An 11,351-nucleotide genomic window follows, 5' to 3' on the forward strand; every position below is an offset into this window, starting at 1 on the left:
CCGCGGGGAGCTGGGCTCGCTCAGCCGCTGTCAAGACATTCCCCAGCGAGACAGCACATGCTGGCACCAGGACGGCTCTTTGCATCCCCAACACATCCATCCCCGAGGGCTGCCACGTCTACCTGCTGCCCCCAGACCTCACAGCGCAGGTGGGAGCTCAGCCCAGGCTGCCAGAACAGGTGCCCAGGCACAGGGCACATGAAGCCAGCCGGGGCTGCGCCATCCCATTTATCCCCTGTCACCTCCGTTTTCGTAGGGACAATGGTCTCCAGAAAGGATCGGAGGCCAGCGCGGCCGTGACTCAACACAAGCACCACCAGTGCCTTTCTCCAGCAGAGGAGTGCTGGCACATGGGAATTCCGCCGCAGCACTGCCGTCACCAGCACAGAGAGGAACGCTGAGCACCCGCCTCCAGCCACAGCTCCAGAGCAACATGCCCAGACCAAGCCAGTGCAGTTTGGGTCAGTGGGCTCCTGCTACAGAAAGGAAATTTTTATATTTCACAGCCCCACAAACTCAGCCTGGACTCCAGCACCTTGTCTACACTGAAAATTACCTACCGTCGACGATGGCTGTCAGCAGCGCTGCAGCTGAACCAGTGCCAAATCATCCTCCAAGGGCAGGGCAGGAAGGACAAGCTGTTCAGCACCGGCTAATGCGTGCCGGGGAGCCGGCACCATCTGCTCCGCCGGATCCCACAGCGACCACACTGGGCCTGACCAAAGGTTGCTCCAGTGCAGCGCCCCACCTCTGCCTGCAACAAGTGCTGAACGCTCGGGCAAGGAACAGGAAAGGCGAGCGCGATCCTTCCGCGGCACAGCTGTCCACCTTCTCCTGGTGAGTGATTAAGGATTTCCTGGGTCAAAGCCTGTACCTGGGTCACAGCTGCTGACGAGCTGGGTACTTCATTATCAGCACCGAAAATCTAAAAACTGAAGTCATACCCTCCACCAGCCGCTGTTGTAAGCTTACCCCACCACCTCTGCGACAAACCCATTAGCTTTCGGCGGACTGCAGGTGGAAAATGAATGTAAATGTTGCCCTGAAGGCAGGCAGCATGGGCCAACACGGTCCAGAGCTTTGATATGTGGAAATAAGTACTGGTGCTACCAGCTTCCCACTCGGGTGGGGTGGCTCGGCAGGCCCACCCTCTCCCCAGCACGCTGCTGTGTTCATCTGGTGCAGTAAGGAAACACAGCTGGAGGGCAAAAATCCAGTACACCGCTCTGTTTTGTTTCTGATGGAAAAATAGACAAAAACATCCAGGCTGCTCTATAAATACATCTCATTTTAATTACTTCAAATGTAGTTCCTTGGCATCCACCCCCACCCCGCTGCACAGCCTGCTTTGCAGCAAGCACATTATCAGTCTGCCACTGAGGTCTTCTACAGCACCGCAGCGACAGCAAGTTCCTCGCACTTGCTCTCACCCTGCTTGGCAACACAGCAGGGACTGCAGAGCCTGAAACACGGCTGCCAGGAGGGAAGGAGATGCCCTTTGAGGCCAAGCTCAACCACCCAGCTGAAGAGACCGCTCCGTGGCCTTTGCAGGAACGGGGACCAGCAACTGGAGCAGTCCCATTATTTCACTTCTGGGTGGTCCCTCTCAGAGCTGCCTAGAGCAGCTTTAGCCTCTCAAGCACAATCAACAGGGAGAAAAGACAGACAGAGGATCTCTGAATATTTCTAAGAAGTCACATCTTTGGAAGGCTTCGCAGACTCTCCTTGCCCCAAGAAATCCCAAGTATGCAGCTGCTTGCAGTCATGGCTTGAAACCAGGCCAGGAGTGCAAACCTTCACAGCGAGACCGCTTCAGCAGCCAGGGAAGAGTGGAGGGGCAGGGGCTTCCATCAGAAGAACTTGACGCCTCGGCCATCATCCAGCGTGATAATTTCAGCCTTATGCTCTTGCTGCAAGGCTTGCAGAGCACGGAGCAGCATAGTCTCATCCAAGCCATGGAACTCTAGGGAAGGACAGATAGTATCATTAAGAGGGGGAGGGAAAAAAAAAAAATCACATCAGGAAACAGGTTTACAAACTCCCAGTGCTGGCAGTGGCCGTAGCACCGGGCTCTGAAGAGCGCTTTCAGACTCCAGTGCCATAACACTACAGCAAACCCAGAATCATGGCAACACTAACAGACTCATGACTACATTGCTGCATCAGGAACAAAGCCTGAAGGTCAACAGACAGAAGGGAATGAGTCACAGCAGTCTCAAAGGCAGCGCAGAAGCTACGCATAAAACCAAAACACCCCGCACCTCACGCCAGATAAAAAGCTGGGCACTAGGGAGGCTTGCGAGGTGGGGGGAGGTTTAAAATGGAAACAGTGATAGCAAAGGGAGATGTTCATGCAAAGTGGTAAAAAAGCCTTCAGAATGGCATTTGCCAGCGGTGATCGGTGTGAGCTTGCATAAGCAATTTTAAAATATTTAGTCTACAAAACTATGATCTGACAGTCAACTGTTTACACGCTCAAATCAAGTGTGCTGTGAAAACCTGCTCCGGAACGTAACACATGACGTTACCTTCATTCTCTGTGTCATCGCCACTGGCTAATTCATACAGCGTGAATACAGAGTTGGTCAAGCCATTCTTCGACACCTGGAAACGTAAAATCAATATAGCAATTCTCCTCTGTGTGATTTAACATCCTTGGCACGATCTCTTGTACACCTCAGTACAAGCGAAATGGCATGTGAACAGCACTCGATACTACACTGGAAATGTTCTGGGGCACTGGAGAGTCAAGAAATTACACCTAGGGGAACTAAGACAGTTCCTTTCCCTGTCCCTCTGCTCTTTTTGCCCACGTGTTTTGCAATAAGGACTCGCTCTGTCCTCACTACGGAACAGCCAACTGCAGTGGGAGCGGGTGACTGCATCCGCTGCTCAAACTGTGTCTTACAGCAAGTAAAAAAAGCTGTTAACCTCTCTACGCTTTTCTGCAACAGAGAGATGTGGAAGAAGTAAAGTAAAAGCAGCGAGGAAGCAAGAGAAAAATATTACAGTGGTCTTTTTCACAAACGGCAGCCGATACCACCTGTCCTCCCGGCCACAGAAAGCCTGGTCTGTGGGGCGAGACAGCTTCTACGTTCTCACCCACTGATAGATGAGCTTTCCCCATTCTTCTGGTCTCCTCCACATGATCAGAAAACTGGTTTTGTTCTTATCTAACCATTCCAGGTTCCCTAAAATCAACAGGGAAAAGGTACATAATCAGAGCACAAGACTATAATAATGATCAAACCTGTGGGTTTTACAACATGTGCTAGACATTATACCCGCGGGGAACTTCAGGCACCTGCCTCTCACCACCATGAGACCACTCACGCCAACTCCCTCAATATTTCTACTTGCACAGAAATTAATTTCTCTTTTTCCAGCCCCCTCTTCCTCCCGCAGCTTAATCTGCCCCAGACAGGCAGAGGTTTGGGTCCCACGTGTGGGCTGTGGGCAGGGAAGGCCCGTGGGACCCTGCCTGGGGAGCAGCACGGCCCACACCAGCGGCTGGGTGAACCCTGGGCCCAGTTCCCAGCAGCGGGATGGAGCCTGGCCAGTGGCTGTAGCCTTCCTGCCCCACCAGCTCTGGGCTGGGTGGGCACACGGGTGGGCAGACCGGCACGTGGGTGGGCATGCTGGCACATAGGTGGGCACACAGGCAGGCATACAGGTGGGCAAGCAGGCAGGCAGACTGGCATACAGGTGGGCAAGCGGGCGGACAGACTGGCAGACAGCACCCACCGTTCTTGCGGAGCTCCTCCAGCACCACCTGGATGGACTCCAGCGGAAGCTTCCCTGGGCGGGGGGTTAAGGAAAGGCTCAGCGGCCGCTGGAGGGAGGGGAGGCCCCGGGGCGGCAGGCGGGGGGCACCGGGCCCCGAAGGATACGCTGCAGGCGGTGGTTGGCGAAGAGCGGGCTGTCCTGGGCCTCCCGCACCGTCATGGCGGGCAGCCGGTGCCGCTGGCTGTAGGCGAGCGCCAGCGCGCACCAGGCCGAGAGCTGCTTCTGCCGCGTCTCACCGTTGGGCTGCAGCCTGCGGGGCTCCGCTCAGCGACCGGGCCAGGCCGCGGGGCTCCGCGGAGGGCCCCGACACCCCCGGCCCGGCCTAACCCCAGCCGCGGCTCAGCCCCGCCCCCCGCCTCCCGCTCCCACCGTCCCGCCCCGCTCCCGGCCCCGGCCCGCGCTCACGTGAAGAAGGGCGGGAAGCTGTACTGCCAGGGCCATGCGAAGCTCATCGCCGCCGCCAGATCCGCCACCGCCGCCTTCCGGGCCGGCCCGCCCCACTTCCGGGCCGGCCCGCCCCACTTCCGGCCTTCTCCCGAGAAGCCCCGCCCTCCCCGCGAAGCTCCGCCCCACACAGCTCCGTTCCACGAAGCCACGCCCCTCTAAGCCACGCCCCCTCTGTGGTCCGTCCCAACTCCCCGTACTTCCGAAGCTCCGCCTATCGTCTCTAAACCACGCCCCCTCTAAACCACGCCCCATCGGTGGCCCGCTCCAACGCCCTGTACTCGCGAAGCTCCGCCCATCATAAACAAACCACGCCCCTTCGAAAAAGCCCTCTTATGAAGCCCCGCCCCTTGATGGAGCCCCTCCCCCTCGTAGCCCCGCCCCGCCCGGACGGCGGCGCCTGCCCGGGGCCCGGTGACCTTCCCCACCCGCGCCCAGCGCCTCCCGGTGCCGCCCCACAGCCAGCAGCTGCCGGCGAGGCGGAGCGGGCGGGCGGCGGGAGCGAGCCGAGGCCCGGCGGCGGCAGAAGAACCAGTGCCACGCGTCGGGGAAGAAGCATTTAATCCCCAGCCGCGGGGCGGGGTGCACCACCGGCGGCACAGTGGGAACCGCCCGCCCTGACACCGTGTTCCAGGAGCCCCCCCGGGGGTGGGCGAGCGGCCGGTTGGCCCCACAGCCCGGGGGGGACGGGATGAGCAGGACCCCCAGGGCCACCGCCAGCTGTGGCGCTAGGGCTGGGCCTTGCCGTCCTTGCTGCGCCAGATGACCAGGGTGACCAGGAAGGGGATGAGGCAGATGGGAGCGATGATCATGGCCAGCAGCACGTCCTCAGGCGGGTCGAAGTAGACCTGGTGCCCCAGGGTGCAGTTGTGGAAGTAGTGGTGGTGGCTCTGGAAGATGTACTGCTCCGCCAGCGCGTTGGGGTAACCGTAGTGCAGGCGGTCGGCCCACTCCTCCAGGCAGGCCTGCAGCTTGCTGTAGGGCCTGGGGAGAGAGCCGTGGGGCGCTGGGAGGGGATGGGGATGGGGGCATACCGCGTGGTTGCAGGACACCGGAGGCACGGACTCCCCCCCCCCCCCCCCCCGGGTGGCCATCCAGCCCAGCAGCACCCTCCAGGCCACCCGGGGCTCACCCTGTGCCCCGCTGCCTGCACCAGCTCTGCCCTGAGCTGCTGGACGGGAAGGTGTCCCTGGGCCAGAAGGTGGCCCTCAGGCCAGGAGCTGGTGGCCGAGTGGCATAGTGTGGGGGCTCTGTCCCAGCCAAACTCTTCCCACTGTCTCAGGAGCAGCTCCACTCCCGCAGCCCTGGGGTCAGAGGGGCCACAGGCAATGGCCCCACCAAAGTGACCCCATGTGTCGCTTCCCCAGCTGGGGACACCCCCAGAGTCAGCCAGAGCCCCTGCCCCACCCCACCCCCAGCGCTGCCCGGGGGGGGGTCTCAGCTGTCCCACCACCCCCATACCTGCTGATGACTTTCCACTCGCACAGCTCCGACGCCGTCACATTCATCATCAGGTGAACGAAGCCTTCCCAGCAGCTCTGCGTGATGTTGGCGTACACCTCCTCTGCAGGGGAAAGGTGCTGAGCGCAGGCAGCACCACTGCCAGAGCCTGTCCCTGCCTGCGGCTGCTGCCGGCTGACACCCAGCCCCCAGCCCCATGCCCAGGCTGGTGGGGAAGGCACAGGCGCGGCACAGGGCCAGACCCCGGGGTGATGCCCGGGAGCACAGTGGAACAGCAGGGCCAGCTGCCCCCAGTGTGGCCAGTGCCAGGGAGGGTTCCGTGGCACAGTCTGGCTAGTTTGGGGATGGACGGAGAGCACACAGCCAGGGGAAAAGGGGGTCACCCTGCGGTGCAGAGCCAGCCCCAGCCAGGGCATCGTTGGCCCCATGGCGCTGCCTGGCCCTCACTGAGCCCCGGCACTCACCCGCAAGCTCATAAGTCCAGTTGAACGAGACCATGGGTGGGCTTGTCTCAGTGACCTTGCTGAAGCCCTCTGCCTTGGTGTCCACGTGGCAGAGCCCGGTCCCCAGGAGAGCTGTGGAGGGAAGGGGCCAGGGGTCAGTGGGGCATGGGCACAGGCAGGGCTCCACGTGCAGGAGCTGCCCCGGCAGGGCTGGGTCTGCAGTGGGGAACTTTCAGGGGTTCCTGAAGTTGGGGTGCTGGGAAGAGTGCTGCCCAGAGCCTGGCATGCTGTGGGGCCAGGGTGTCCAGCCCCCCATATGGGCAGGGGCTGTGGGGAGGGGGCAGCCAGGCTGCAGGCAGCTGCTCGAGGGCGCAGAGGGGCTGCGTGGGGGCTGTGGGCCCTGGGTCACAGCACGGGGGCAAGCCGTGCCCCCCACCCATGGGGAGCCAGTGCAAGGGCTGCCCCATTGCCCCAGGCAGCTGCATCGCAGCCGGACAGGGCCAGGGCAGGAAGAGGAAGCGTGGCACTGCCGGAGAGCCCCTCCGCCCGCCATCTGCCCCACACCCCGCACAGCCCACCGAGGGCCTGGGGCATGTCCTGCCTGGCCCACCGGAGCCCCACGGCTCGAGGAAACTGCCCTGTCCGTCTTCTACCCACGATGTGGGGCAGTGATGCCAGTTGCACGGTGAACCACCTCGGCAGGTCCTGCTCGCGAGGAGCTCCGGCACAGTCAGGCACTGGCCAGGGGGTGCTCCCGGGCTGCGGCGAGGGCAGCCCACCCCATCCCGCTCTCTGTTCCCGACAGCCTCGTCCAGCCCCTCTCTCCCCACACACGTGCAGTGCCGTGGCTCCTGTCCCAGCCCGTGGCTTCGTGGGGCTTCCCAGCTGCTCCCGTGGGTCATTGGCAAAAAGACCGGGGGTGAGCGTGGCAGGGGCTGCCCCACAGCACCCACTGCCCGCCTGCCACCGGCCCCTGGCTGTGCAGGCGATGGCCACCCCAGCCACCCTTGGTGCTGCCCGGCTGGCTGCACACCGGGGTGGGTGGTGGGCTGGGCTGAGCTGAGACCCCGGCTTCGGGCCCCACACGCGGCAGGGTGGCTGGGTGAGCGGTGGTGCGAGGTGTGGAGCCCCTGGCCGCCGTGGCCACCCCCGGCACACTTACCCCAGAGCAGCAGGAGCCCTCGGGAGAGCCGGCTGGAGCCCATCTGCGTGCGTGGTGCCATCCTGCAAAAGCCTGCCGGCTAACGACCGGGACAAGTATTTCAATGGAAATAACAGGAAGCAACTCCTTTCCTCTGACAGGGGCAGTTTGACTACAGGAGACGTGTGAAAAATGAGATTGCTGAGCACTGCTTTAAAGCGGCTCTCCCGGCAGGACCCTGCCGCCGTGCTCCACCGTGCCGGCCCCCGTGGGCATCGCTCCCGGTGCCCGGGCAGCTCGCACCTCACCCGGTGGCCCAGAGGCTCCGTTCCCCACGCCGCACGTCCAGTTTTACGAGGCTGCTATTTGTTTACTTGTGTATTTCTCTTTAATCCTGTCTGGGCTGGGTTGTGAAATCCCTCGTCTCCTGCGTGGAGGGCAGGCAGCCCGGCAGCCGGGGGGAGTGGACGGGGAAGCGTAATGTCCCCGGACAGGCGCTGCTGCCTGGGCACGGGGACAGCGGGGGGGACCCACGGCCCCGACACCGTGCGCTCGGGCTCACGCTGGCACCTGCCCCATGGCCGACAGCGTGACCTGCCCGTGGGTGCGCAGCTGGATGCAGGCAGGGAGGTGGGGAGAGGGCAGAGACTTGGCCGACGTCGCCCGTCCTCGCCTCTGACGCTTTCCTCCTGCACCACCCAGCCCGGCGCCCACCGGGCTCTGCTGGAGCCCCTTGCTCCCACCGCATCCCCACCGATGATGACCCCAAGCCCCATGGGGCTGCGGCATCCCCGCCTGAGGACCGGGCTGAGGCTGGCTGAGCTCATTTCACCTCTGGCCTGGAACAGACCAAGAGCCCAAAATCTTCCCCTTTAACAGCCAGCCCACGGGACACAGAGCGGAGCGGGGCGTGATGAAGGCCAGCTCGGCCGGACCCTCCCTGCTGTGGAAAGATGATCTTGCCGGGCTTCACGCTCCCCGGCATGCAGCCTGGCAGAGCCGCCTGACCCTCCCCGGGACGCGGCGGCCGCTGCTCCAGGGCACTGCAGGACCTTTCACGGGCGAGCGGCCACATCTGGAAGCCATCAGGCCCTGGCGCTCTGGGGGCCGCAGGCTCAGAGCCCCCCGGTCCTGCTCTTTGTTGAAGCCAGCGGAGCCTCCGGCCGGGTGGCAGGAGCCTCTGCCAGGGAGACACCCAATGATCTCAGCGCGGTCCTGGGGCCGGGACGGCCGCCCCCCTCCCCGGGTGTCCGGAGGGGATGGGCAGGGATGGGATGGGCAGGGACAGGATGGGCAGGGACGGGAAGGTGGCAGCCAGCCAAGGCCCAGCCCCCAAACCCCCCAACCCCCCCCCCCCGCAGCCTGGCATCCCCAGCGTTCCCTGCCAGCCCCCACCCCAGGGTGCTGAGGAAGGGGCTCAGCCCACACAGGGTCAGGACACAGCGCCCCAGACCCTCCTCCTGACACTGCCCCCCTACCCAGGGCAGATACAGGCACCCAGAGCCCCAGGTCCAGCCGTCCCTTGTGCCACGGGACCCACTCCAGCCCCAGGGACACCCAGACCCCCGTCCCAGCTCTGCCTTGCCCCCTCACCCTCAGCCCACTCATTAGTTCCCAGGGCTGGGAGGGAAGGGGGCTGTTGCCAGCCTCTCGTGGGCATGGGGGCAGGCAGGGGCTGGGCAGCTGCCCGCCGGGGTTTGAGCCCCTCTCCGGGCTCTGCTGAGTGTGAGGGCTGCTGCAAGGGGCACGAGGCAGCTGAGCCCCACGGCCACAGCCACAGCCATGCCAGGGGGCAGCGCGCCCAGCCGGGGGGACCCAGCCCCCGTGCAGTTGGTGAAGTACTCAGCGTGGACCTGCAGGAAGAAGGTGTCAAGGACAGTGTTGGGCCAGGGGCAGGAGAGCAGCTGGGCCAGCAGCTGGGTGCAGCTGGAGAGCTTGCTGTAGGTGCTGTGGAGGGGGCAGTGTGAGGCCAGCCTGCCGGGACAGGGACACATCCACCGCAGTGGCCCCATGGCAGCCCCGCCACCGCGGCTGACGCCGACCCACCTGCTGATCTGGTCCCAGCGGCAGCGGCTGCCCTCAGGGATGGCCATGAGGGTGGCGTGGAAGGGGGCCCAGCAGTAGAGGGAGATCCAGTCCTGGTAGGTGTCCTGGCAGCCAGCCGCCCCCCCAAGCACCTCCAGCAGCCCTGCACAGCACCGGCCAGACCCTGGGATGCCGCCCTGCCCCCAGCTCTCCCATCAAGCCCGATTTTGGGGGGGCTGTTTGGGGTCACGCCTGGGAAACACTCCCAGTTTAGCCCACCATGGGGGTCCCATGCGGGAGTCCACCCTGTGGCCCTGGGGGTCCCACGCTGGGGCTCCCTGCAGCTGTGGGGGCCCCATGGACTCAGCCAAGCTGGGACCGGGGCTCTCGTGAGCCCAGCACAGGTTGCATGGGGCCCACGAGGTCTGTGGGCGGATGGGGAGGACAGCCAGGGTCGCAGGAGGGCAGCTCTACTCACCGTCCTCGTCCAGGTACAGGTAGTGACCTGGAAGGACAGATGGTGCTGTCAGCACCGGCAGGACCCAGGGGACCAGGCGAGTGGGGCCCTGTCCCCCAGGGGGGCAGACACCCCCTCTGCCAGCAGTAGAGCCCGCGGCCGTGGCAGTGCCCCAGCAGCCGGGGCCAGAGCCGTGCTGGGCCGATGGCACCAGGGTCTTACCTTCATCCTCGAGGTCCCCGTACTCGGCATCCCCGTGCCCTGCAGCAATGAGACACAGGGTGCCAGGGCTGCACAGCCAGGCACAGCCCACTGCCCAGCCGGCTTTGGGGCATGAGCTGGGGTGGTCCCAGCACACCGGAGACCCCTCCTCCTCCTCCCAGGCCAAGCAGAGGTGACTGGGCCAAAAGGAGGGAAGGGGAGCCAGGGCTCCTGGCTCTGCATTGGCCTTTGCCACCGGGGCAGGGCAGTTTCTGAGCAAACACCAACCCGTGGGCAGGGAAGCACTCAGCAAACCCTGCCCAGAGCATCCTCTGACGATGGGGGGGCCAGGGGAGCTGCCACCCAGCACGGATGAGGTGGGATGGGGTGGGGTAGAAATGAGCCAGGGACCCGGTGGGGACTCGGTGCCCAACCAGACCCTGTGGCCGACACCCTGAGTGCCTCTGCGCAGCCCCTCCTGTTGCCCCCCCCCCCCGCCCTGCAGCAGCTCCCACCCCGGGCTGCCCTTACCCCGCTGGAGCAGAGGCAGGAGCAGGGGAAGGAGCAGGGGAAGGAGCCGGCAGCGGAGCAGCCGCATCCCGGGGAGCATCATCCCATGCCGGGACCGCTGCAGCCGGGCTGGGGCTACGCCCGCGGATTTATCCCGATCCCCGGCTCGGCTCCGAGCCAATGCCCGGGAAGGTCGGGAGGACACCGGGCTCCCCCCGCCCCCCCGCCTGACTCAGCGAAGCTCCGACGGCATCAGATGCGGGCCCGGGCGGGCTGCGGGCACCGGCCAGCCCCCCGCTCCCCCCGCGTCGGGGCCACCTCCCCAGCGCTGAGAAGCGGCTCCCCGGAGCCTGGAGCGCCCGGAGCCGCGGAGTCAGCGCCCTGGGGCAGCCCCCAGCCCCCGTCCGACGGGACCGGGGGGGAAAGACGGGGCCCTGGTCCCGCTCCCCGCCGCCGGGGCCCCCGGGGCAGGAAAGCCGCCGCCAACAGCCGCTTCCTGCCCGGCGCCGCCGCAGGAAGCCCGGGGCCCGCCCGGCCCCGCCAGCACCCCGCCGCGATACGGCACCCGCCTTCCCCGTTACACCGGGCCCGTCGCTGCCTGCTCCGCGGCCTCGGTGGCGGGGATGGGGAGGGGGGACAGAAGGTCAACCGGCATCCCCCTCGTCCCATGGGACCGAGCAGTAGGGTCGGGTCATGGGCGAGCCCACGGCACCGAGCTGGTACCGGGGCGGGCTGGGCACCGGGCTCGGAGCCACCGGGTCGATCCGTTCCCACATCCGGGGGCAGGGGATTCTCCGGGCTGAAACAAGCCCGCGGGGCTTCACCCGGTTTCTGCCGCTATGGACCTGCGCCCCGCCCCGCCGGGGGAGCCCCGGTCCCGCGC

At 64.9% G+C, this 11,351-nt stretch overlaps 3 protein-coding genes across 4 annotated transcripts; all 3 read right to left on the reverse strand.

Annotated features, from left to right (window-relative positions):
- Window positions 1-1,268: 1,268 nt before the first annotated feature.
- VPS25 (vacuolar protein sorting 25 homolog) lies at window positions 1,269-4,348 on the reverse strand. Its single transcript, XM_055697377.1, has 6 exons — window positions 4,192-4,348; window positions 3,891-4,036; window positions 3,745-3,798; window positions 3,103-3,191; window positions 2,529-2,604; window positions 1,269-1,963 (listed from the first exon to the last, which is right to left on the reverse strand). The coding sequence occupies exons 1-6, from the start codon at window positions 4,236-4,238 to the stop codon at window positions 1,851-1,853; spliced, it is 525 nt and encodes a 174-aa protein (XP_055553352.1). The 5' UTR covers window positions 4,239-4,348; the 3' UTR covers window positions 1,269-1,850.
- Window positions 4,349-4,774: 426 nt separating this feature from the next.
- On the reverse strand, window positions 4,775-7,631 carry RAMP2 (receptor activity modifying protein 2). The gene is made up of 4 exons (XM_005439441.4): window positions 7,297-7,631; window positions 6,156-6,266; window positions 5,692-5,794; window positions 4,775-5,214 (listed from the first exon to the last, which is right to left on the reverse strand). The coding sequence occupies exons 1-4, from the start codon at window positions 7,355-7,357 to the stop codon at window positions 4,959-4,961; spliced, it is 531 nt and encodes a 176-aa protein (XP_005439498.1). The 5' UTR covers window positions 7,358-7,631; the 3' UTR covers window positions 4,775-4,958.
- Window positions 7,632-8,645: 1,014 nt separating this feature from the next.
- LOC114015910 (receptor activity-modifying protein 1-like) lies at window positions 8,646-11,327 on the reverse strand. Of its 2 annotated transcripts, none has more exons than XM_055697369.1 (5): window positions 10,490-11,327; window positions 9,980-10,018; window positions 9,779-9,805; window positions 9,322-9,463; window positions 8,646-9,128 (listed from the first exon to the last, which is right to left on the reverse strand). In XM_055697369.1, exons 1-5 carry the CDS (start codon window positions 10,569-10,571, stop codon window positions 8,750-8,752), a joined length of 669 nt encoding a protein of 222 aa, XP_055553344.1. In that variant the 5' UTR covers window positions 10,572-11,327; the 3' UTR covers window positions 8,646-8,749. The 2 variants fall into 2 exon arrangements, with proteins under 2 accessions (XP_055553344.1, XP_055553345.1); XM_055697370.1 differs by having other exon boundaries at window positions 8,646-9,222.
- Between the last annotated feature and the right edge of the window lie 24 nt (window positions 11,328-11,351).

Source organism: Falco cherrug, chromosome 20, assembly GCF_023634085.1.
Source record: "Falco cherrug isolate bFalChe1 chromosome 20, bFalChe1.pri, whole genome shotgun sequence".
NCBI classification, from domain to species: Eukaryota; Metazoa; Chordata; class Aves; order Falconiformes; family Falconidae; genus Falco; species Falco cherrug.